Raw genomic sequence first — 26,962 nt, 5'->3', positions numbered from 1 at the left:
TGAAGGTAACTTCCAAACTGCTACAGGCTCCCGGGGAGGCGGGTGGGCACATGCGAATCTACTGCGACTGATGCCACGAACAGATGTACACTGGGTAAGTGACATTTTCAGTTCGATGGCATCTGTCGCTGTAGATACGCATGTTCTGCATAGACTAGTAAGCAGTTATTTCCCCAAAAGCGGTGGATCAGCCTGTAGGAGTGGAAGTAGTCTGAAATAATGTCCTTAATACGGCTTGACCTACTGTGGCTTGTTGTGCGGATAACACGTCTACACAGTAGTGCTTGGTGAATGTGTGAGGCGTAGACCATGTGGCTGCCTTACATATTTCTTGCATTGGGATGTTTCCTAGAAAGGCCATGGTAGCACCTTTCTTTCTGGTTGAGTGTGCCCTTGGTGTAATGGGCAGCTGTCGTTTAGCTTTAAGGTAGCAGATTTGGATGCATTTAACTATCCATCTGGCTATACCTTGTTTTGAAATTGGGTTTCCTGCATGAGGTTTTTGAAATGCAATAAAGAGTTGTTTAGTCTTTCTGATGTTTTTTGTTCTGTCAATGTAATACATCAATGCTCTTTTGACATCTAATGTATGTAGTGCCCTTTCAGCTACGGTATCTGGCTGTGGAAAGAACACTGGAAGTTCCACTGTTTGATTTAGATGGAACGGTGAAATAACCTTTGGCAAAAATTTAGGATTGGTCCTTAGGACGACTTTATTTTTGTGTAGTTGTATAAAAGGTTCCTGTATAGTAAACGCCTGAATCTCGCTTACTCTTCTCAGGGAAGTAATGGCGATGAGAAATGCCACCTTCCAGGTTAGGAACTGTATGTCGCAGGAGTGCATGGGTTCAAAAGGTGGACCCATAAGTCTAGTTAGGACAACATTTAGGTTCCATGAAGGAACAGGTATTGTTCTTGGTGGTATAATTCTCCTAAGGCCCTCCATGAATGCTTTAATGACTGGTATTTTATATAGGGAAGTTGAATAGGTAGTCTGCAGGTATGCAGATATTGCTGCAAGGTGAATCTTAATGGAAGAGAAAGCTAGGTTAGATTTTTGTAAGTGAAGCAAGTAACCCACTACATGTTCTGGAGTTGTGTGTAATGGTTGTATTTGATTAATATGGCAGTAGCAAACAAACCTCTTCCATTTACTTGCATAGCAGTGCCTGGTGGATGGCCTTCTTGCTTGTTTTATGACTTCCATACATTCTTGGGTAAGTTGTAAGTGCCCGAATTCTAGGATTTCAGGAGCCAGATTGCTAGATTCAGCGATGCTGGATCTGGGTGTCTGATCTTTTGGTTGTGCTGTGTCAACAGATCTGGCCTGTTGGGCAATTTGATGCAGGGTACCACTGATAGGTCTAGCAGCGTTGTGTACCAGGGTTGCCTTGCCCAAGTTGGTGCTATCAATATGAGTTTGAGTTTGCTTTGACTGAGTTTGTTTACCAGGTAAGGAAGGAGAGGGAGAGGAGGAAAAGCGTAAGCAAATATCCCTGACCAGTTCATCCATAGGGCATTGCCTTGGGATTGTTTGTGTGGGTATCTGGATGCAAAGTTTTGGCATTTTGCGTTCTCCCTTGTCGCAAACAAGTCTATCTGAGGTGTTCCCCAGAGTTTGAAATAAGTGTTCAGAATTTGGGGGTGAATTTCCCATTCGTGGACCTGTTGGTGATCTCGAGAGAGATTGTCTGCGAGTTGATTTTGTATCCCTGGTATAAACTGTGCAATTAGGCGAATTTGGTTGTGAATTGCCCAATGCCAAATTTTTTGTGCTAGCAGGCTTAACTGCGTGGAGTGCGTCCCCCCCTGCTTGTTTAGATAATACATTGTTGTCATGTTGTCTGTTTTGACGAGAATGTATTTGTGAACTATTATTGGTTGGAAAGCTTTTAGTGCTTGAAAAACTGCTAGAAGTTCTAGGTGATTGATATGCAGTTTTGTTTGATGTACGTTCCATTGTCCTTGTATGCTGTGTTGATCGAGGTGTGCTCCCCACCCTGTCATGGAAGCATCTGTTGTTATTACGTATTGTGGCACTGGGTCTTGGAAAGGCCGCCCCTTGTTTAAATTTATGTTGTTCCACCACAGAAGCGAGAGGTAAGTTTGGCGGTCTATTAACACCAGATCTAGAAGGTGACCCTGTGCTTGAGACCACTGTGATGCTAGGCATTGTTGTAAGGGCCTCATGTGCAGTCTTGCGTTTGGGACAATGGCTATGCATGATGACATCATGCCTAGGAGTTGTAATACCATCTTTGCCTGTATCTTTTGTGTTGGATACATGCGTTGTATGATGGTGTTGAAATTTTGAATTCTTTGTGGACTTGGAGTGGCTACTCCTTTTGATGTGTCTATTATGGCTCCCAGGTATTGTTGTACCTTGCGTGGCAGAATTTTGGATTTTGTGAAATTGACGGTGAACCCTAGTTTGAAGAGGGTTTGTATGATATGATTTGTGTGATTTGAGCACTCTATTAACGAATGGGCCTTGATTAGCCAGTCGTCTAGATATGGGAACACATGTATTTGCTGCCTTCTTATGTGTGCTGCGACTACCGCTAGACATTTGGTAAAGACTCTTGGTGCGGTTGTTAATCCGAAAGGCAGTACCTTGAATTGGTAATGTATTCCTTTGAATACAAACCTTAGGTATTTCCTGTGCGATGGGTGTATTGGTATATGGAAATAAGCATCCTTGAGGTCTAAAGTTGCCATGTAGTCGTGCAGTTTTAGCAATGGCAATACTTCTTGTAGTGTGACCATGTGGAAGTGGTCTGATTTGATGAAAGTGTTCACTACTCTGAGGTCTAGGATTGGTCTCAGTGTTTTGTCCTTCTTTGGTATCAGAAAGTACAGTGAGTAAACTCCTGTGTTTATTTGTGTGTTTGGCACTAATTCGATTGCATTCTTTTGCAATAGTGCCTGCACTTCTATCTCCAGGAGATTGGAATGGTGTGTTGTTAAATTTTGTGCTTTTGGTTGTATGTTTGGAGGGAATTGTAGAAATTCTATGCAATAACCATGTTGGATAATTGCTAGAACCCAAGTGTCTGTAGTGATTTCCTCCCATGCTTTGTAATAATGACCTATTCTTCCCCCCACTGGTGTTGTGTGGAGGGGGTGAGTGACCTGTGAGTCACTGTTTAGTAGTAGGGGCTTTGGGGCTTTGAAATCTTCCTCTATTTCTAGGGAATTGCCCTCCTCTATATTGTCCCCGAAAACCTCCTCTATACTGTCCCTGGTAACTGGACGGTGTGGCTTGTGAGGTGCTGGCTTGTGTGCTTTGACCTCGAAACCCCCCTCGAAAGGGCGTTTTACGGAATGTGCTGTAATTCCCTCTGCTCTGCGGGGAGTAGAGTGCGCCCATGGCTTTGGCAGTGTCAGTATCTTTTTTGAGTTTCTCAATCGCTGTGTCCACTTCTGGACCGAACAGTTCTTTTTCATTAAAAGGCATATTGAGAACTGCTTGTTGAATCTCTGGTTTAAATCCAGATGTTCGGAGCCATGCATGCCTTCTGATAGTTACAGATGTATTAATTGTCCGTGCAGCTGTATCTGCAGCGTCCATGGAGGAGCGGATCTGGTTGTTGGAAATGGTCTGTCCCTCCTCAACCACTTGTTTTGCCCTATTTTGTAAGTCCTTGGGCAGATGTTCAATGAGATGTTGCATCTCGTCCCAGTGGGCTCTGTCATAGCGCGCAAGTAGTGCCTGTGAGTTCGCGATGCGCCACTGGTTTGCAGCTTGTGCTGCGACTCTTTTACCAGCTGCATCGAACTTGCGGCTTTCTTTATCTGGGGGTGGTGCATCTCCAGATGTGTGAGAGTTGGCCCTTTTCCTAGCTGCTCCTACAACGACAGAGTCTGGTGGCAGCTGTGTAGTGATGAAAGCCGGGTCTGTAGGAGGCGCCTTATACTTTTTTTCCACCCTTGGTGTGATTGCCCTACTTTTGACCGGCTCCTTAAAGATGTCTTTTGCGTGCCGGAGCATACCAGGGAGCATAGGCAGGCTTTGGTAGGAGCTGTGGGTGGAGGAGAGGGTGTTGAATAAGAAATCATCCTCGACCTGTTCTGAGTGGAGGCTTACGTTGTGAAATTGTGCTGCTCTAGCCACCACTTGAGAATACGCGGTGCTGTCTTCTGGTGGAGATGGCTTTGTAGGGTATGCCTCCGGACTGTTATCTGACACTGGGGCGTCGTATAGGTCCCATGCGTCCTGATCTTGGTCACCCTGGCTCATGGTGGTGTGAGCTGGGGAGTGTGATGGAGTTTGTGCTGGTGAGACGTTAATCACAGGCGGAGGAGAGGGTGGTGGGGTAACTCTTTTCACCACTTTTGGTTGTGGTGTCTGTTCCGTCTGGAACTCCAACCTTCTCTTTCTCCTAATGGGGGGAAGGGTGCTTATTTTTCCTGTCCCCTGCTGTATGAAGATACGCTTTTGCGTATGGTCCACATCAGTTGCTTGCAGCTCTTCCTCAAGCCTATGCTTCTGCATTTGGGAGGTTAGCGAGTGCTCTTCTGTATAAGAGCCTGAAGCTGGGTCGCTTGCAGTTTGTTTCGGCATCGAAACCCTGTCTGCGTGTTTTTTCGGCTCCGAGGTGACTTTTCTTTTTCGGGGCCGAAACCTCTCGGCGTCGATCTGTTTCGGTGCCGCTGTCTCGGCGTCGAGCCGTGTCGGCACCGGCATCTCGGTGTCGAGGCTTGTCTCCAGCACTTTCTCGGTCCCGAGAAGGCTGCGTGCCGGTGTCTCGACCGGAGTCGGACGATCTCGGCACTGTTTGGGCCTTTTTCGGTGCCGACGGGCGGTCACCGAATTTATGGGTCGAGCCATGGCCTGGTGGCAGTGGCGTCCCCTGGGCCTTGTAAATGTTCTTCTGAGTGGATTTCGACGTTTTACTCACGGTTTGTGTATCGTCGAATCCTTCGGAGTCTGAGTCTTGGATCGAGAAGGTACCTTCTTCTTCCTGTTCCTCGAACTCCCGTTGGGCTGTCGGTGCGGACGCCATCTGAAGTCTTCTGGCTCGACGGTCTCGGAGTGTTTTTCGGGACCGGAACGCACGACAGGCCTCGCAGGTGTCTTCGCTGTGCTCAGGTGACAGGCACAGGTTGCAGACCAAGTGTTGGTCTGTGTAAGGGTACTTATTGTGGCATTTGGGGCAGAAACGGAACGGGGTCCGTTCCATCGGCGTTCTTCAGCACGCGGTCGGGCCGACCAGGCCCCGACGGAGGATCGAAAAACTACCCCGAAGGGCACCGGAGCTCTTCGATCTTCGATGCGGTGTGGAATCTAAGTACGCCGATCCCGAACGCAACAATACCGACGAAAATCTTGAGAAATTAGCTAATTTTCCGTTCCGAAACTCGGAGCGACAGGAACACGTCCGAACCCGATGGCGGAAAAAAAACAATCGAAGATGGAGTCGACGCCCATGCGCAATGGAGACAAAAGGAGGAGTCACTCGGTCCCGTGACTCGAAAGACTTCTTCGAAGAAAAACAACTTGTAACACTCCGGCCCAACACCAGATGGCGAGCTATTGCAGAACATGCGTATCTACAGCGACAGATGCCATCGAACACGCTTTTATGACTGGTATCCTAAATAATGAAGTTGAGTGCGTAATTTGCAGGTAAGCTGAAATTGCAGTAGGATGTATCTTTATGGAAGAGAAAGCTAGTTTTGACTTTTGCAAATGTAGTAAGTAGCCTACTATATCTTTTGCAGATGCGTGTAAGGGTTGAATTTGATTATTATGGCAGTAATAAACAAATCTTTTCCACTTATTTGCATAGCAGTGTCTAGTGGTAGGCTTCCTAGCTTGTCTTATGACCTCCATACATTCTTGTGTGAGGTCTAAGTGTCCGAATGGATAAGTTACTTACCTGTAAATCCTAGTTCTCTTCCAGGGGTATCCTCATCAAAGTCATAAACATTGAATATTCCCGCCCTTGTGCGGGGACCCCGGAGCATATATAAAATACACACATATTATACATGTGTAAAAAACAGCAATGCAGGCTATAATGTTAAAAACAGGCTAAAATGCTATATTTCTATGAAGTTTTTTTTTTTTTTTTTTTATATTATAAAACTACAATAGAGAATAAATATCTACCCAAGCCCCTAAAACTAGGCTTAGGGAAGTAAGCAGCAGCAAACGCTAGAGAAAAAAAAGAGAAAAAACTGCATTGAAAAACAATGAAGCATTCTTAGCCAATAGGCTGCATGCAGGTTAACACAGGAGAACCATAAAAACTTTGGCACCGTGCCTTTAAGACCCTGAGCACCTCCAGTATCCCACCATGCCTCAGGGGTGAAGGAAAGGTGACAGTTGGTTCACAGTTAGGTCAGTTCTTTTCACGGTGACAATTTGTGTAACTGATTCAAAATATAGTCTGTCCTGCACTTCTAGGAGACGTGCGTCCGGGGAGGAGGGTGGGTTGTTTATGACTTTGATGAGGATACCCCTGGAAGAGAACTAGGATTTACAGGTAAGTAACTTATCCTTCTCTTCCAGGGGATCCTCATCAATAGTCATAAACATTGAATAGATTAGCAAGCCCATCCCTAAATCCAGCGGACTGTCTGATAGAAGTGCAGGAATAGATCGGTATTACGCAAATCGATTTCTTAGAGAGGCCTGCCCCACTTGGGCATCCGCTCTTGCATCTGAGTCTAAACAGTAATGTCTAGTAAACGTATGCACGGACTTCCATGTAGCAGCCTTACAAATCTCAGATATCGGAACATTGTTAAGGAGGGCAGCAGTAGCCGCTTTTCCCCTTGTGGAATGCCCTTTAGGCCTCGCTAGTAATTGTTTATTAGCTAGCTGGTAAGTATTAACAATACAAGAAACTATCCATCTTGATATTGTTCGTTTAGATGCTGCCTCTCCTGTCCTCAAATGACCATAGTTTACAAACAAGCGGTTAGAGTGTCTAATCGATTTTGTCTTATCCAGATAAAATTTCAGCACTCTTTTCAAGTCTAAGGAGTGCAATGCTTTCTCTGCCGGAGTCTCCAGATTGGGAAAGAAAGTCGGTAAAGATATAGTCTGATTGATATGGAATTCTGACACCACCTTCGGAAGGAAAGATGGGTGAGTTTGTAGAACCACTCTATTGTCATGAAAAACCGTGTACGGTTCTTTGGAAGACAAGGCCTGGATTTCACTGACCCTCCTCGCTGAAGTAATGGCCACTAGAAAAGCCGTCTTCCACGTAAGGTGTTGTAAAGAGGCCTTATGTATAGGTTCAAAAGGAGGGCCCATAAGTTTTGCCAAGACTATGTTCAGTTCCCATGGAGGAGAAGGTCTCCGAATGGGCGGAAAAACTTTTTTCAAACCTTCTAAGAAATCCTTGACTACAGGTTTCGTAAAGAAGGATTCCTGAGAAGGTGACTTGCGATAGGCTGTAATAGCAGACAAATGTACCTTAATAGATGATACCTGCAGACCGGACTTTGCTAGATGAAGCAAATAGGACAGTATGACATCCTCCTGAGCCCGTATGGGATTGTGACCTTGCTGACAGCACCATATGTAGAATCTCTTCCACTTAAAAGCGTAAGAACGCCGCGTGGAAGGCCGTTTGGACTCTTTCAAGATGTTCATGCACTCCTGTGAGAGCCCTAGGTGCCCATACTGCAGGAATTCAGGAGCCATGCTGTTAAGCTCAGAGAGGGTAGGTTGGGATGTAGAATTCTGCCCTCCATTCTGCTCAGAAGATCCGGTCTGCACAGCAGCCTCCTGTGAGGTTTTTCCGACAGGTTGAGGAGATCTGTGTACCAGAATTGACGGGGCCATTGTGGCGCTATAAGAATCATTCTGGTCCTGGATCTGTAAAGTTTGCTGATCACTGCCGGAATGAGAGGAATCGGCGGAAAAGCATAGAGAAATATCCCTGACCAGTCGATCAACAGGGCATTCCCTCGAGATCCCGGACAGTAGAACCTGGATGCGAAGTCTGGGCATTTCTTGTTGACTTCGTCTGCGAAGAGATCCAGTTGAGGCCGACCCCATTGCGCGAAGATGTATTCTGCGACTTCGCCGTGTAGGCCCCAATCGTGAGCGTCCTTCTAGGTGTCTGCTCAGAAAATCTGCTTCCACGTTCTGCTGACCTGGCAGGTGAACCGCTGTAATTGACATTCCTCTGGCCAGGAGCCAATGCCATATCGCTTGGGACTCTCGCGATAGGGGTAGGGATCTCGTTCCCCCCTGTTTGTTCAAGTAATACATCGTGGTTGTATTGTCCGTTTGTATTAAGAGAGTTTTCCCCTGAATTAGTGGTATGAAAGATTTGAGAGCCAGATGGACCGCTCTGAGTTCTAGCAGATTGATGTGGTACTGCTTTTCCTGGTCTGACCACAGGCCCTGCGCTTGAAGGGGACCCAGATGAGCCCCCCATCCCTGAAGAGACGCATCCGTTACTAGGGTGTCGGATGGAAGTACCTGGTGAAACGGAGCACCCACTGACAGGTGAGGTCTGTGCATCCACCATCTCAATGACTGAAGTGCTACCGCCGGTAGCCGCACTCTGTCCTCCCAGCGACCTGTCCTTTGGCTCCAGTTGGTCTCCAATGCCTCTTGGAGGGGCCTCATGTGGAGTCTGGCATTTGGGACAATAAAAATGCATGATGCCATGGAGCCCAGCAGCGATGTCACCTGACGTGCCGTAGGTGCGTTGGTTCTCAACAGGTCCTGACACTTCCTGTCTATTGAGGATAGTCGTTCCTCCGAAGGATACACTTTTTGGAGTTCTGTGTTTATGATAGCTCCCAGGTAGTGAAGATTCTGTGTTGGAATCAAGGTTGACTTTTGGTAATTGACCTGAACACCTAGAGATTTGCAAACTCCGAGCACAATGTCCCGATGGCTTCTCGCCTGCTCCGGAGAAGAAGCCTTCAGTAGCCAGTCGTCTAGGTATGGATGTATGAATATCCTTTGTTTTCGAAGATGCGCCGCTACCACTGCCGTACATTTCGAGAAAACTCGTGGGGCAGATTTCAGGCCAAATGGTAGAACTCTGAACTGGTAATGCTGTAACGCTACTCGGAAGCGCAGGAATTTTCGATGTTTGGGAGCTATTGGGATGTGAAAATATGCATCCTGCAGGTCGATGGAGCACATCCAGTCTCCCTGATGTAGTGGAGGGAAAATCTGGTGAAGCGCTAGCATCCTGAACTTCTGTTTCCTTATGTATTTGTTCAGCAGCCGTAGGTCCAGAATTGGCCTGAAAACGCCCTCTCGACCCTTCTTCACCACCAGAAAGTAACTGGAGTAAACCCCCTTTCCTCTGTGGGCAGGTGGAACCTTTTCTATGGCATTCTTTTTTAGGAGGGCGAGAGCCTCCTTGCGTAGCAAGCTGAGATGAGATGGATTGTCTTTGGTTGGTGGCAAGCGTGGTGGAGGCTGTTTGAAAAGAAGAGAATAGCCATGTTCGACAATATTGAGCACCCATTTGTCTCTTGTGATAGTGTGTCACTCGTGAAGATAAGCTGTAATACTTCCCCCCCCCCACCGGAGTGGTGTACAGTGTCGAGGGAAGCGAGATTTCATTGTTTGGTGGGTGCTTTCGGAGTGGACTGTTGAGGTCTACTTGACCCTCGCTCCCTTGTGTTTCTCCGTTGAGAGAGGGCGTCCCTGTCGTTGCTGTGACCTTTGAGACCAATGAGGGGTTTGAACCCTCTGCTGGAAAGGGCGCCTGTCATAAGGCCTGTACCTCCGCCTGAAATCTTTCTTTCTTTCCAGGCCCACTGCCCTCATGGTATCCACCTCGGTCTTCATGCGGGCCATTTCTTCGTCTGCATGGGCACCGAATTGAGAGTTCCCGGCGAATGGGAGATTCAGGATGCGTTGTTGTGCTTCCTGCTTCAAACCAGTGAGCCTCAGCCAGGAAGACCTCCTTGCACAGATTCCATGCGCGTACCCATGTGCAGCTAAATCCGCCCCATCTGCTGCCGCGCTGATAACCTGGTTGGATACCAGGCACCCTTCTTGCAGTATCTCCTGGAAATCTTGTCTGTCCTCTCTGGGCAATTTTTCTGTGAATCTACTGAGAGAGTCCCACAGAGAACGATCATACCTGCCCAGGAGTGCAGAAGCACTGGATACTTTCATTGCCGAAGCCGCCGTCCCGCATATCTTTCTCCCCAGAGTGTCTAGATGCCTGCTCTCTTTATCCGGGGGGACCGTGGATGATGATGCCACCGAGTGGGTCTTTCGGGCGGCAGCTATTATAACCGAGTCCGGTGGCGGATCCTTCCTGAGGAACAAAGGGTCCTGTTCGGGAGCCTTGTATTTTTTGAGAATCCTAGCCGGGGCAGATTTGAGCGAGGCTGGGGCCAGAAAAGTGTCCATGGTTGGCTGCAACAACCCAGGCACTAGAGGCAGCAGCTTTTTTGATGCTGATCTCTGTTGTAGAGTCTCAAAGATGACTGACGAGGAAGTAGATGGCTCTGGAACTTCTATGTTTAGTTTCTGCGCTCCTCTTAGTAGCACCTCGTTAAACGTGGTAATGTCATCCATTGGTGAGACTCTAGCAGGTGGTGAATCTGTTAGGGTGGGTGAGTAACGCCCCCACAGATGAACCTGATGAAGACCAAGAGGGTGATCTTCTTGAACGAGACCTGGATCTTCGTTGAGAACGAGACCTGCTGCAAGACGCTGTAGCAGAGCGCCTAGGCCTCGCGGCCGGTTGACGAGGAGCAGAACGAGCCCGTCCTGCCCTGGTTGTCGGTGATGGCGTTCTTGGCAGGGAGGCAGTAGGCGAGTACATTCGCGAATATTGCGAATCTGGGGAGGCCGCTGGTCTGTTAAGGCTCTCCAGCCATCTTGGAGATAGATTGATGGGCGAGACATGCCCAGATGATGCCGCTCTTGACCGAGAAGAGTCGCTCGGTATGGAGACCACTGGAGATGGCGCGGCCTTGTCTGGCGTGGGGCGATGTTCTACTCCCTGTGGGACAGGTAAAACCTGTGTCGACGTCGATGGCTGTGTCGACGTCGAAGGGCGCCCCGCCGGTTGCTCTTGCCTCGACGTTGAGTGCCTCGACGCAGAGTGCCTTGACGTCGAACGGCGATCCTTGGACCTCGACCTGCTCGCCGTCGTGTGCCTCGACGTGGAGCGGTGGGAAGCCGACGGCGGATGTCTCTCATGCCGTCGTGGCGATTGACATCGTGTGTCTTGACGTCGGGGGGCGCACAGCCTTTGGCGGCGACCGGGCACGCCGGCGATGGCTCGACGTCGATCGGCGGGCTGCCGTCGACGGAGACCTGCCCCTGCGATGGTGTTCCCTCGACGCCGTTTCCTTCGAAGTCGACGGTGAACAAACAGGTACTTTCCTACCTGCTGACGTCGACCGAGCCATTCTCTCCTGAGAATGGCCTGCTGGTTGTCTGGGAAGTGAAGAGGACGATGTTCTTTGCCTCTCCTGAAGCCCATGTAGCCGGATCTTTTCTCTGTCTTTCAGAGTCCTCTTTGACATATTCTTGCAGTACTTACAAGTGTCAGGGCAGTGACTCTGAGGCAGGCACACTATACACAGAGAGTGTGGATCTGACTGGGCCTTCTTCCCACAAGCAGGGCATTTGACAAAAAGTGAAGGCATTTTTCTGTCAGGAAAAAACTGCCTAGCTCAGACAAAGATGTTATTTGTCGAATGAAAAAGGAAAAAACGCTCTTTTAAAGGATTTTTCTGAGAAAAACTCAGAAAAACTGAGAGCTCAATGCTCCAGGATCCTCTCAGAAGAAGCCGGAAAAAAGAACTGACCTAACTGTGAACCAACTGTCACCTTTCCTTCACCCCTGAGGCATGGTGGGATACTGGAGGTGCTCAGGGTCTTAAAGGCACAGTGCCAAAGTTTTTATGGTTCTCCTGTCTTAACCTGCATGCAGCCTATTGGCTAAGAATGCTTCATTGTTTTTCAATGCAGTTTTTTCTCTTTTTTCTCTAGAGTTTGTTGCTGCTTACTTCCCTAAGCCTAGTTTTAGGGGCGTGGGTAGATATTTATTCTCTATTGTAGTTTTAGAATATAAAATAAATAAAAAAACTTCATAGAAATAAAGCGTTTTAGCCTGTTTTTAACATTATAGCCTGCATTGCTGTTTTTTACACATGTATAATATGTGTGTATTTTATATATGCTCCGGGGTCCCCGCACAAGGGCGGGAATATTCAATGTTTATGACTATTGATGAGGATCCCCTGGAAGAGAATCTAGGATTTCAGGAGCCAAATTGCTAGATTCAGCGATGCTGGATTTGGATGTCTGATTTGTTGTTTGTGTTGTGTTAACAGATCTGGTCTGTTTGGTAGTTTGACATGAGGTACTACTGAAAGGTCTAGTAGTGTTGTGTACCAAGGTTGTCTTGCCCATGTTGGTGCTATTAATATGAGTTTGAGTTTGTTTTGACTCAACTGGTTTACTAGATATGGAAGGAGTGGGAGAGGGGAGAAAAAGCGTACGCAAATATCCCTGACCAGTTCATCCATAGCGCATTGCCCTGAGACTGATGTTGTGGGTACCTGGGTGCGAAGTTTTGGCATTTTGAGTTTTCCTTTGTTGCAAATAGATCTATTTGTGGTGTTCCCCAAATTTGGAAGTAAGTGTTCAGTATTTGGGGGTGACTCTCCCATTCGTGGATCTGTTGGTGATCCCGAGAGAGATTGTCTTCTAACTGATTATGAATTCCTGGAATAGTTGTGCTATTAGGCAAATGTGGTTGTGAATCGCCCAATGCCATATTTTCTGTGTCAGGAGACAACTGTGTCGAGTGTGTCCCTCCCTGTTTGTTTAGGTAATACATTGTTGTCATGTTGTCTGTTTTGACAAGAATGTATTTGTGGGTTATCATGGGTTGAAATGCTTTCAGCGCTAGAAATACTGCTAACAGTTCTAAGTGATTTATGTGAAACTGCCTTTGCTGTATGTCCCATTGTCCTTGGATGCTGTGTTGATTGAGGTGTGCTCCCCACCCTGTCATGGAAGCATCTGTCGTTATCACGTATTGTGGCACTGGGTCTTGGAAAGGCCGCCCTTGGTTTAAATTTATACTGTACCACCATTGAAGCGAGATGTATGTTTGGCGGTCTATCAACACCAGATCTAGAAGCTGACCCTGTGTTTGTGACCATTGTGATGCTAGGCACTGTTGTAAGGGCCGCATGTGCAACCTTGCATTTGGGACAATGGCTATGCATGAAGACATCATGCCTAGTAGTTTCATTACCATTTTGACTTGTATCCTTTATTTTGGATACATGGCCTGTATTAGTGGCAATCCCTTTTGCTGTGTTGATTGTTGCTCCTAAGTATTGCTGTGTTTGACACGGCAGAAGGTGTGACTTTGCGTAGTTGATTGAGAAACCTAGTTTGTGTAGGATTTCTATGACATATTTTGTGTGTTGTGAACACAGTCTTGGCGTGTTGGTTTTGATTAACCAATCGTCCAGGTACGGGAACACATGTATTTGCTGCCTTCTGATATGTGCAGCTACTACTGCCAGGCATTTTGTAAAAACTCTTGGCGCAGTTGTTATTCCGAATGGCAACACTTTGAATTGGTAATGTATCCCTTGGAATACAAACCTTAGGTACTTTCTGTGTGAAGGATGTATTGGTATATGGAAATATGCATCCTTTAGGTCTAGTGTTGTCATGTAGTCTTGTTGTTTGAGCAGTGGGATTACGTCTTGTAAAGTAACCATGTGAAAGTGGTCTGATTTGATGTAGGTATTTAATGTTCTGAGATCTAGTATAGGTCTCAGACTTTTGTCTTTTTTGGGTATCAGAAAGTACAGTGAGTAAACTCCTGTGTTTAATTGTTGTCTTGGTACTAATTCTATTGCTTCTTTCTGTAGCAATGCCTGAACTTCTAGTCCTAGAAGATCCATATGTTTTGACATACTGCGCGTTTTCGGTGGGACGTTTGGAGGGAATTTGAGAAATTCTATGCAATAACCATGCTGGATAATTGCTAAGACCCAAGTGTCTGTTGGTATTTCCTCCCAATGTGTGTAAAACTTGGTTAGTCTCCCCCCCACAGGTGTTGTGTTGGGGATTTGTGACCTTGAAGTCACTGTTTGTTTGGAGGAGTTTTGGGACTTTGGAACTTTCCTCTATTTCTTTGAAATTGTCCTCCTCTATATTGTCCCCGAAAACCTCCCCGCTGATACTGGCTCTGATAAGGGGGCTTTGTTTGTGAGGTTGTGGCTTCTGTGGTCTGCCCTCGAAACCCCCCTCGAAATTGTGTCTTTCGAAATGTGCCTCTGCTCTGCGGGGAGTAGAGTGCGCCCATGGCTTTGGCCGTGTCAGTGTCTTTCTTAAGTTTTTCTATTGCAGTGTCCACCACCGGCCCAAACAACTACTGTCCGTTGAATGGCATATTCAGCACAGCTTGCTGTATCTTTGGTTTAAATCCTGATGTACGCAGCCATGCATGTCTCCTTATTGTTACTGCTGTGTTGACAGTTCTAGCAGCTGTGTCTGCAGCATCCATTGCTGACCGTATCTGATTATTGGAGATACTCTGTCCCTCTTCTACCACTTGCTGCGCTCTTTTTTGGAACTCTTTTGGTAAATGTTCAATAAAGTGTTGCATCTCATCCCAATGGGCCCTATCATATCTGGCTAACAAAGCTTGCGAATTTGCAATACGCCACTGGTTTGCTGCCTGTGGCACCACCCTTTTGCCTGCAGCATCGAATTTTCTACTTTCTTTATCTGGAGGTGGTGCATCTCCTGAAGTATGAGAGTTGGCTCTTTTGCGCGCTGCTCCAACTACAACAGAGTCGGTGTTTGCTGTTGTGTGATGTACACTGGGTCTGTTGGTGGCAGTTTATATTTTTTATCTACTCTTGGAGTAATGGCTCTCCCTTTGACAGGCTCCTCAAACACTTGTTTGGAGTGTTTTAGCATTCCGGGTAACATCGGAAGACTCTGATATTGACTGTGTGTAGACGACAGTGTATTAAAAAGAAAGTCGTCTTCAATAGGTTCTGAATGAAGGCTGACATTGTGAAATGCCGCTGCTCTCGATACCACTTGAGCGTAGCCTGTACTATCCTCTGGTGGCGATGGTCTGGCTGGATAGCATCGAGGACTATTATCTGACACTGGTGCATCATAAAGGTCCCATGTGTCATGATCATCTTGATTCATTCCCGTATGAGTTGGGGATTTCATTATTGGTGGAGTGGCTACCGGTGATGGTTGCGGAGAGTGATGTGGGGATGGTGGTGGTGTTACTTGTTTAGCCACCTTTGCGTGTGGCTGTTTGTCCTTGTCTTGGAAGGCAAGTTTACGTTTCATTTTGATTGGAGGAAGAGTGCTGATCTTCCCCGTATCTTTTTGAATAAAGAGCCGCCTTTGTGTGTGATCTGGCTCTATTGTCTCTAATTCTTGTCCAAATCTGCGTCTTCATTTGTGAGGACAGTCCTTGTTCCTCAGAATAGGAACTTATTTTCGGTTCCGAGGCCGGATGTTTCGGTACCGAAACCTTTTCGGCTGCTTTTTTCGGCTCCGACGAAACCTTCTTTACTTTAGGCATCGTGCCCTCTCGGTGCCGACCCATTTCGGTGCCGCTGTCTCGATGCCGAATCTTCTCGGAGCCACTCTCTCGGGCACGAGATTGCTGTGTGCCGGTATCTCGACCGGAGTCGGATGACTTCGACACCAGCTCGTCCTTTTTCGGTGCCGATGGACGGTCACCTATTTTTCAGGTTAAGCCATGGCCTGTTGCGGTGGCGTCCCCTGGGCTTTAGCAGTCTTCTCGAGAGTTCTTTGTTTCGACGTCTTACTCACGGTTTTCGGCGTTTCTTCGGGATCGATCTCCTCAGAGTCCGAATCCTGGGTGGAGAATGTTTCTTCCTCCTCCTCGAAACGCCCTTGTCCTGTCGGCGCCGACGCCATTTGCAGTCTTCTTGCTCTTCGGTCCCTGAGTGTCTTCCTGGACCGAAACGCTCGACAGGCCTCACAAGTATCCTCCTTGTGTTCTGGTGACAAACACAAGTTACAGACCAGGTGTTGATCTGTATATGGATACTTGTTATGGCATTTTGGACAGAAGCGGAATGGGGTCCGTTCCATCAGCCTTGAAGAGACACACGTGGCTGGGCCGACCAGGCCCCGACAGGGATCGAAAAAAACCCAGAAGGGCCACCAGAGCTCTTCTTAATTCGGTGTCGATCTGTTATAACTAACCCGATACCAAACGCAAACAATACCGACGATTTTTCCGAGATTCTAAGTAACTTTCCGACCCGAAACACGGAGCGAAAAGGAACACGTCCGAACCCGATGGCGGAAAAAAAACTATCTAAGATTGAGTCGACGCCCATGCGCAATGGAGTCGAAATGGGAGGAGTCCCTCGGTCTCGTGACTCGAAAAGACTTCTTCGAAGAAAAACAACTTGTAACACTCCGAGACCAACACCAGATGGCGGGATGTGCAGAGCATGTGTATCTGCAGCTACACATGCCATCGAACATATAATAATCCCATTAAAAAATAATATTTAAGAAGTGCTCCATGGTTACCGCAGATGGGTGGGACTATATAATGCTTAAGATTATTAAGGAGGATCCTCTAAGCTCAATCTGTTCTCTGCCAATGGTCTTTTCGGATCTGCGTCAACTTGGCTGTATGGGAACTGCTAGTCTCAATCTGAACCGAAAAGATCATGACTAGTGCTACAATGACGTGCCCCAGCTTTTTAACTTCTGGTACCATTCCTCTTCTCAATGGTCTTGAGATTCTCTGCTAGACTCAACTGTCTTCTCTGGATTGGTCAGCGCCAAAATCTACCTCAGTACTAGAGGTACTACTTCTGAAGTCTGAGGAGGAAACACCACTAATTCAGGCCCGGGAGAAGTGCATGTCGGGGGAGACGCCAGAGGTGGAGACTTACCTTTGGATTTTGACCTTTTGGTCAAGGAAGAGGTTTTTTTTTTTTTTTTTTTTAATGACGCCTCCTCTTTTCAAACATTTAGACAATGGAAGAATGGGAAAATGACCTGGATACCCCCTTGAATATAGTCCTCAATCGTTTGATTCCACAGCCCTCTCTGGAACAAAACATGAGAAGATTGTCCCCCTGCTTTTGGAAACTGTTTCATACAGTGACAGGGAGCACAGGATGAAGAATTGTGTTTGGTGCAGAGGCACCATAAACACTGCTCATGTGGATTTCCATCACACGTATGGCAACTATCCATCCCTCCAACCTAGCACTGCACCAAAAACAATTAAGATCAAAATCTTTTGAGCAGAGAAGCTCTGGACCAGCAAAGAAAGGAGCGGAAAAAACATAAGCGGTGTCAGGGTGCAGGGGTGGGCTCTAGATGACTACAGTGATGTCACAACAACTCATTTTCTGGTGTTGTGTCAAAGTCAGAGGCCCCCTCCCCCATGAGCTGAATAGCTGTATTAGAAGTTTCAGGATCAAGGCTGGCCCCTGGGATATTCAAAGGTGAGGTATATGCACAGTTAGAAGTATCCATCATAAGTAATGCTCTTCTTTATTGTCTGTGCAAGAGCGCAGGTGGTGCACTCTGTCTGTAGGTCTGGGTGTCTCCGAGTCCTCGTCAGTAACTTATTCAGAGGTGTATCAGCTAGGATTGCAAAAAAGTAAAGTGTGAGCAGTCCATCTGCCAAGCTAATATTGTCCTATCTAGGAAAAGCATATTTCATTTGAAGTAAGGCCAATGGCCTTGAGGTCCACTTGTCCTGATGTTTTTTTTAAACCTATTGTTTAAATGCTACAAACACTGTTTGGCAATTAAAAGCTCAGAATCCTTGCAAGGCCACTATCTCATGGCAAACCATGACATCGGAGGCTGAAGTGGCAAGCTGTCTTAAATTGCGAGTGGCTAACATTTTAGAGGCATAAATGATTGTAGAAAGGTTGGTTTACCTGTTTTTGTAATGAGTCTGGTCTGTGCTTGCTGCCCCTTGTACAATAAGTGTAAAAAATGTTGCACTAGAGCCAGATTCCAAACCATACTGATATTCACTACTTTCATTCCTCAACCAATTGCATCTAATTTCCCACAATTCGTATTACAACATTTAACGCAGTACTTCTGTTTTCTGGATAGATGATGTACAGCAGAAGAGAGAACAGTCATACTTGATCTGGTGTCCTGAACAGTGCTGTGTATTTCTCAGCCAAACAATGTAGGTGGTTAAGTGGCATGGTATTTCATGCAACAGAAGTCTTTCTCCCAAAGGTGACCAAGGACGGAGTAGGCTAGACGGCTCTGTATGGCATATCTTTGGAACTGAAGACACATTCTTCTTCTCCGTTCCTGAAATGGGTAAGTACAATTCGACTGCAATTCCTCTCCATGAGACTATGATACTTTCCATGGCCTTCATGGGAGAGCTACATATTAAGAAATCCTTTACCTGGGGTTAAATAACTGTCCTATTCATTGCCTAATCTTACTGGCTGGTCTGAAGGTGTTCCCATTCCTGTTAATCATCTTCATTATTGTGTCTAATAAACAGTGCTCCAAGAATCATATCTAAGAAGTAAGCCCCCGTTTGAGGCCTAAGAAGCAATTCTTGCAAGATGGACAGTGTCTCCATGCTGAAAGTGACACAGAAGGGGGAAAAAAGGCCTTTAAATTACAAGTTGTTACTCATACAAAAAAGGCCCTTTATAACTAACTTTCAGAAAAAAAGGAAAAAATAAAGTGCCTGAAAGTGTACGTGATTCAGGAACTTTTAAACCTTTTGAGTTACATTTTTTAAACTTTTGTTTTATCAAAAGCTAAAATACAAAAACATTTTTTCTATATAGTAGAAATGTATTTCCCCAACACTTGTCTGTTCCAAGAGCCTCAAAACACCTCGAGATTTAGCATGGTTTATGAATGAATGTCAACTACTTAAAAACTGTATGACAACTTGAAAAGTAATTTGCTCTTGATCATTTTTAACCAAGATAAAGCTGTAGAATTAAAAAAAGCATGCATTTCTCACAATTTGCCAAAAATCTTACCAAAGAAATCGAAAGAAAATGGATCTCTTCCTCCAAAGAATTCCCGAAACACATCCTCTGGATTACGAAATGTGAATCCAAATTCAAATGGACTTTCAAAATGGCTTCCACCTGCAAATATAAGCAAACATTAGTAGAAAGGAAAAATAAACAATATGAAATTTTAGACTAACATCTATCCTCGAGTAGTAACCGACCAACAAACCCAGTAAGAGCAATAAAATGTTCCCACAAGATAAAAAGCTTGAGATCTTTGTTAATTAAACTTAGTGTACAAGTGTATTTGGATGTTGATCGTGCCACTGCAGCAATCAAGAAAGGCATTTTTTGGCCTTTCATGACTCAACATGATATGGTTTTTCAGATCTCTCTTCCCTCTCCTCTGAGGGTCTGCAATGCGGGGAAATTTTGTAACATTTGATGTGGAAAAGTTCTACCACAAAAAGATAACATTTAATTTCCAGCCGTTGTGTGTCATTTACCAACCCACGGAGCATTGTTTACAGACCCGCTTGGGGAATCATGTGCGTTTATAAATTCAATTCAGGTTCACATCCCGCACAAGGAACTAGGATTCCAAGTTAGTACTGCCTTTTTTGGGAAATATTCATAAATATCAACCCAGAACAGAATGTAAGCCCACCCTTTTAGTCAGACTATTAATAAAAGGAACTCCCTTACATATAATGTACATGTTACATGTCTTCTAGCATCAGGTTGCTCTTTTAAGTCACATTTTCTATTATGTCCGTTACTTTATACCTCGACCACATAAAGGACCATCATTCATCTGGGTCTTTCCCACTCTATAGTAAAACCCCAATCATTAATTAATACTAATTCTTAAAATGTACCACCTAGATAGTCCCACCATCCCTGTGGCAGTTTGGAAAGTAATTAAAACAGTTATAAGACTATTTCAGCCTCCTCAGTACCTGTTAATAACCTCGAACTGACAAACTAAGTTTTCCCCCCCACCAACCCTCCCCATCTCCAACCCTCAACCTGTAGCATTCAATGTTCTGTAATCTCAATGAATAATAAATATACAATCTGCCAATCCTACATGGACTGTTTTACAGGTAGTTGGCTCAATTAACTCAACTATAACTCCTGCAACATGAGCATTGTAAGTAAACTAAGTAAGGTTGTGCTAGTCCACCATGCTCAGTCATCTTTGTGCCTATCTGGCAATGAAAATGATACAATGTGCCACACAGAGAAGCGTGTGGTCGAATCCACCAAATAAAATAAAGACTGACAATTGGACGATGCAAATCTGAGCACAATCCTTGAAAGACTGGTACAAAATGTAAGTATAACAGGGAGCTGGTAAAAACTCCCTAAAGAAAACTACTACAAAATACTGGGAAAAGAGACCCAGCACAGCGGGGAAAGTGCATGTGTCATTAGATTGTAAGACCTATGGCAGTCACTAAAGTGCAGATATGTGGGAAAAACTGGAGAAAATCCAATCACAATAAACAATGGCATCCAAATCACGACAGACTATATTTCATTATTATGGTATTCATATTACAAAAACTGCTACCACTGAACATCAGAAATAAGCCTACAACTGAGGTAATCTTGAGAAAAGTAGGATGAGCAGTCTAAAACTCTGGGAAAGATATATTAAAGACTGAGGAGTAAAAGGGCAGTCTGACAACTGTGGCTTTATCATAGCTTCTAAGAAACACAAGATCAGTCTACGGATGGTGTGTTAAGCTAAAGAATGATTTACACAGAAAGGAATGTCATTGCTGACTAGAGACAATGTTAATTCTCAAAAACAAAAATAGCTAAATTAAATAAGTTGCTCAAGCATTTATCAAATTTGAGAAAAAATACTTGCTTTGGCACCAACTACTTACCACCTCCTCCGCTTAAACCTTCTTTTCCATATTTATCATAAATATCACGTTTTTTGGCTGTAAAAAAAAAAATAAGTTCTATATTAAAGTTTGCACCTCAAATATTGAATTCACTTTTGTACACAACGTTCAACCTGTGCTCAAGACTAGAATTTGGCAGACACATTAAGAGCCAGATAACATATTGCAAGACACCTCTGAAATAACGAAATGTCGAAGTACACCATGTAATCACATTGAAGAAAACAATCAGAGAATTGACTAAGGGTTTGTAAGGGCTCTTAATGTCTTCCCAAATGTGATCAAATTATCTTTTTGACGAAACTGAGGATTTAGAAACTCATTAGCTGGAATCTAATAAGGAGACTAGAAGTGCTGTAATCCATGATTAAGTGCAAGCGCGTTCCCTTTGACCCAATGCCATTTCAACTATGTTCCAAATTACTTGCACCTACTCAAAAGAGCTTACTTGTGTTCAGTTGAAATGGCACCATAAGCAAATAAACCAAAACGTACGTTCATCAGTTTATTGTATTTATTTTTTTCCTTAGCACAGACTCAAACCAGGAAGATGTCAGGGCTACAGACAATGAGAACGCATCCTTGTACAGAAAGGTTCAAGTCGATACAAGTTGTGCTGTCAAGAGAATCATTAGTTATGGGGGTTCACAGTATTTGTAAAAAAACACTGATGTGTTGAGAAGACTGGCGAAAGAGGAAATGGATAACGAGTAAGGAGTTAGAGCAATAGGAAAGGCGTTGGTGCATCTGGAAGATAAAGAGCTCAGAATTAACCATTTCTCTCTATGGGATGATGCATTGTTAAACTAAGGTGAAGAAGAGGTTAGACGATGGTTGGACAATTTACAAAGACTGTTGAGACAGAGGTCACTTGAAAGGTCGGATATCCTTTGTGACAGAAAAAGACTGAAAATTAAAAGTTGGTTGAGCTGATAATGTGCAGATATTTTAATAGCTCTTCGAGAGCTTCTCTGAAAGAAGAGGCTCATCTAATAGTTTTATATGGAATATTATTCAGAGTGTTTGGGGCATGAACAGAGAAAGTAGTTTTTTTCACGTAACAAGACGACTTTGGACCAAGTAGGTCATCCACGTAGTTTTTACTGACCTTCAGAAATGGCTGCATTATTTGATATCTTTTTAGGGGTTTTGAGAGAGTCGACAGTTCCAAGAGTCTTTAAAACCGGAGCTATGCACTCATGCTTCCTAGCGTTACGGACTAATTTAGCTGAGAGGCAATATTACAAGAGACCCCGGTGGACAGTTAAGCAGTGAAAGCCTAATGTTGTTAATCAGTCAGCAAGCCAAAATGGCTGAAAATACATTAAGAAGCTCGCTTCCCTATTCTACTAGTGCATGAAGAACATTTATGAAGTCAAACAAAGGGTTACAAAAGGTTTTGACAAATCGATTATAGTCAAGTAGTGTGAGACCTAGCACCACCTAGTAATCTGGTATTAATAATAATTTCAGGTCTAACAGACTTACTTGGGAAGAGCAACCATTTGGAAGAAAGTTCTTTATTAAATTCAGGGCTATGGGAGCGGGACTTTGTTACTAGATGTTTAGCTCAAGGTTTTTATAGATCGTCAATTATTATACAAGGTCTGAATAGTGTTTGATGAAACTGTGTGGAATTTATGTGCAGAAAGTTGATTATCATCAACATCAAATATAAACATAGTAGGTCATTCCAAGAGAAATTTTCCAAATAATTCTGTGCAGTCTGTCAGCAAAGTATTTTCCTTTTGAATGGTGTATAACAATAGTTGAAAATACAACAGCATTTGAATGCTCAATACTTAGTCATGGGAAAAGGGCTACCTCTGCACCAACAGCATGACGAGAAAATGCAGCCTGATAGGATAACACTTTGAGCCTTTAAGAACCTCCGAAGCGCCCTATCCCACAATGCACTACAATTACAGTTTGTCTGTGAGAGTCAGTGAACATCAAGATAATGCAGAGTTCTTTCGGCTGCTGGCTACTGTACAAGGGTTAGCCCAAAAAAAAAAAAATGTATGAGTGCGATAGATTGGTTAATATGAAAACCTGAGGCTACTTTAGTAAGAATGAAGGGTGTGTACCCAGAAGTACTCTATTGTGATGGACAATTGTGAATGGCTCTGAAGAGGACAGCCTAACTCTCTAATGCTACATGCAGGGGTAGTGGCTATTAAAAATGCAGTTTTCCATGACAAATGTTATATTGATGGGTTTGAATGAAGGTCCCATAAGCTCCGATAGTACTAAGTTTAATTCCAAAGGAGGAGAAGGTCTCCTAACTGGAGGAAAGTGTTATCTTGAAAAAAAGATGTTTGCGATGGAGATTTTCTGTACGCAGTAATCGCTGCTAAATGGACCAGACAGGAAGAGAACTGCAGACCTGACCTAACCAAGTGAAATAAGTATGGAAGGATCATATTCTCTTGTACATGAATAAGATTATGGCCATTGTTTTGACAACACATATAAAATTGTTGCAACTTGAGGGCATAACATGATCATGTTGACAGTTGTTTTGTTTCTTTAAGGACGTTCATACAATCTTCAGGTAGATATTGTGCGATGTCAAAAGCCATGTTGTCAAATTCGATGACTGAATCTTTGAATGCTAAATCTGGCCCTAAAGCCTGGATAGGAGATCCGGCCTGAGTGGAAGACATCTATGACGTGTTATAGATAACTGGCCGAGGTCTGTGTACCACTACTGCCTCAGCCAATCCGGTGCAATTAGAATCATTCTGCTGTTCGATTTCCATAATTGCTGGATTAATCATAGTATGACTGATATCTGTGGAAAAGCGAAGACAAATGGGTTTATCAAAAGGGCATTACCCGGAGATCGTGGTTCTGGTACCCTGGACGTGAAGCCTCAGCATTTTTTGTTGAGTGCTGTGGCAAATAAATCTAACAGTGCTGTATCCAATTCTTTGAAGAGGTCCTATACTACCTCCTTGCTGAGAATCCACTTGTGGTTTTCTTCGTGAAACAGACTGAACGTCTGCTTCTACATTTTGGATTCCTGGAATGTGGAAGGTTGTAAGTGATAACCCTCTTGCTAGTGCCCCATGCCACTTTGTCCGAGGCTGAAGTGATAATTGTTTGATTTTGCTCAACTGTGTCACTATAGGACACTGTAGTGATATTGTCAGTTTGAATCATAAGATCTTTGGAAGTGAGACACAAGGAAAGCTTTGAGCTGTAACAAATCTATGTGATAAGACTTCTCCGATTGACACCAATGCAATTGAACTGTTAGGTGGTTCATATGTGAGCCCCATCCTGAAAATGAGGAGTCTGTGAGGACGTTTCCTTCAGAAATGGTACCCCTGTTAGTAGGTTGTGAGACTTGGTTCACCAGGAGACAGAGTGACGTGCCCTTTGTTTGATACATTTTCTCTTACCAATGCCCATTTTTTGTGTGAACATTGCACCTCTAGAAACATTTGTAGAGGTCTCATCAACAGTCAAGCGTTTAGGACTATAAATATGCAGGATGCCATTGATTCCCAGAAGGGATGCTATCTGATGGACAGTTAGCTTGACTGTCTGCATTAACCATGCACATTGTGTCTGGATTGATGATACTCTCTCCTCTGAAGGAAACACTTTCCTTTTGTGTATCTATTTTTGCTCCTAGAAACATGAGGCACTGAAATGGTAAGAAGATCAATTTCTCAAAATTGATTGGTAAATCCAGCTTGGATAATACTTTTGCTCTGACTGTGAAGTCAGTCTGTTTTCCAAAGAGACTCATGCTTTTATTAGCCAGTCATCTATGTAAGGAATACAGTACAACTCCTCTCTTTCATAGCTGTGCTGCTACAATTGCCATGCATTTGGAGGCTTGGGGAACTGGTTTTAGGCATAGAGGAAGCACAGCATATTGATAATGATCTGTTCCTACTAGGAATCTTATGATGATGAGCTATTGGAATATGGAAATATGTATTTTGTAGGTCCACTGCACAAAGCCAGTTGTTTTTTTTCTTTATTGTGGGTATATCTAATGGAGAGATAGCACCCTGATTTTTACCTTTGGTTATACTTGTTGAGGAATCGGAGATCCAGAAAGGGACAAAACTGCTTTGAAAGATTTTTCTTTTGGACAAGAAAAGTACCCTGAGTAGATAGCTTTGTTGACCTGATCTGAGGCAACTTTCTCTATTGCTCGCTTCTGCAGCAGAACAGATGTCTCTTGCTGGGGGTTGCTTAGACAAGCCTTTGTGACAGGCAGTGGACAAACCAATGGAGGAGTGTGCTCAACTGGAGTGCATACCCGTCTTGTATGAAACTTAACTTCCATTTGTCTGAGGTTATGGCTTTCCACTCTTCCAGAAAGAATTTCACCACTCCCCCCACAGGAGTAGGAAACTGAGGGAGGTGTCGGATTCTCAGTGTTTGCTGTGTGACGAGTTCTTGCCCTTGGGCTGCAAAGGCTATGTTGGAGTGGACCTACTCTTTTGAAAATGTCTTTGATAAGGCTTTGGGATTGCGGTTGTTATGAATGTTAAGGCCACCTAGGGGTTTGAACCCTATGGTAGTAGTCCTGCCTATCATAAAGTAGAGATTTGTACTGTTTGAAGACTGTGTTCTTTAAGGCCTACCGCCTTGAATGTTTCCATCTCATTTGTCATCCTATCTCTTACTCCATATGTTGTCTAAATAAAAGGGAACTTGAAAACTGTAAATTTGCGATCTTCAACTGGGCATCGGGTTTTCGTGAAGGTAGTTCTCTGCCAGGATGTTCACCGCAAGGACATGACATGACAGAATGTTTGAGAGTTCTACAGTATCCACTGCTGCATTAAGAGACTGGTTGGAAATTTGTGAAACCTCAAACCATTTCAAGGAAGTCTTGTTGCCTGTGAATTAGTAATCAGACAAAGGCCTTGATTCAATCCCAGATTTCTCAGTGATATCTGCCTATCATGTCAGTAGCATTTGCATTTCTTAAATGGGTGGAGGCCGTTCTGCAGATCATTCTCCCAATGGCCTCCATTTGCATGTTCTTCCCACCCAGTGGGGCTGTGGATTCAGGTGCAGAAGCATGTCTTCGCCTTACCACTGTAGCAATTATTGAATCCAGTTTCAGATCCATTTTTAGAAAATCCAAATCCTGTTGCGGAGCCCTGTTTTTGCTTAGTAGTTCTGGTGGGGTAGACTTTACTGTGGCCAGAGTAAGGAACTTTTCCTATACTATGCCAGAAGACCAGGAACAAGAGGACGTCGTCGTCTTTGTGTCGTTCTTAGCTGTAGAGTTTCAACAATCCCATATACTGTTGGTTGTGGTGTACCCACATTAATAATGTTTCATAGCACCCTTTACTAAGGGATCTTGAAATATAATATCGTCCACTGGTGAAATCCTAGCAGGAGACTAAGGAGGAGATGTAGAAGTACAGGATGAATGCACTGAGAATTAATAAGGTGATCTTAAACTTGATTTGGAGTGTGTTAGGGTCATGGGTCCTCCGTCACAGGGTTTCCTTGGTGGTGGTGTCCTAATCGGAAGTGGAGCTTTCCATTTCCTAAGAGACGACATGGATGCCATATGCAGGTATGCTCAAAGGGTGTAAGGGGATCTGGAAAGGATCGTCTGCGGGTATTAAGGGCCTTATAGGAGGAAGTGAAGTATCCGATTAAACTAAGGGAGCCTCCGACTGCTCAGAAAGGAGACCATGACAATTCTGTAAAAGAGGACAGACTGATTTGATGTACCCGTGCCATCACGAGAGGTGTGATCAAGGTGGTGCCAATCTTTTTTACTAGAACCAGATTCTTTGACGGCAAGAGATGTCTTTTTGACTTCAAATGGGTCTTCTCCTTTTATGTTGAATGGTGCGAATCGGACACTGAACGGTGGAATCACAAATTCATTTGGCGCCATCTTCAACGTTGACGGAGCATGATGGCAGTGAAGCTGGTGCCGTTGTAGTCTTCCTGGTCAAAGGCGGTGATGGTAATTTCACCACCACCTTAGACACCAAGTTGTGATGTTTGTGTGTCAATGTTGGCCCTCCTTGGACGGTGAACAAGCCTGGGCCAAACATCTCGTT

General features: G+C 44.5%; 1 protein-coding gene across 3 annotated transcripts in view; it reads right to left on the bottom strand.

Annotated features, from left to right (window-relative positions):
* DNAJB6 (DnaJ heat shock protein family (Hsp40) member B6) overlaps positions 1-26,962 on the bottom strand; it is a 424,156-nt gene that overhangs the window by 324,305 nt on the left and 72,889 nt on the right. For all 3 annotated transcript variants that reach the window (XM_069211158.1, XM_069211156.1, XM_069211157.1), the window contains exons 4-5: positions 20,880-20,936; positions 19,006-19,116 (exon numbers count right to left, since the gene is read on the bottom strand). In XM_069211158.1, coding sequence (XP_069067259.1) covers positions 19,006-19,116; positions 20,880-20,936 — 168 coding nt within the window. The remainder of the gene's footprint in view (positions 1-19,005; positions 19,117-20,879; positions 20,937-26,962) is intronic.

Source organism: Pleurodeles waltl, chromosome 10, assembly GCF_031143425.1.
Source record: "Pleurodeles waltl isolate 20211129_DDA chromosome 10, aPleWal1.hap1.20221129, whole genome shotgun sequence".
In the NCBI taxonomy this organism is placed as follows: Eukaryota; Metazoa; Chordata; class Amphibia; order Caudata; family Salamandridae; genus Pleurodeles; species Pleurodeles waltl.
This window is presented reverse-complemented; position numbering and strand designations above follow the sequence as displayed.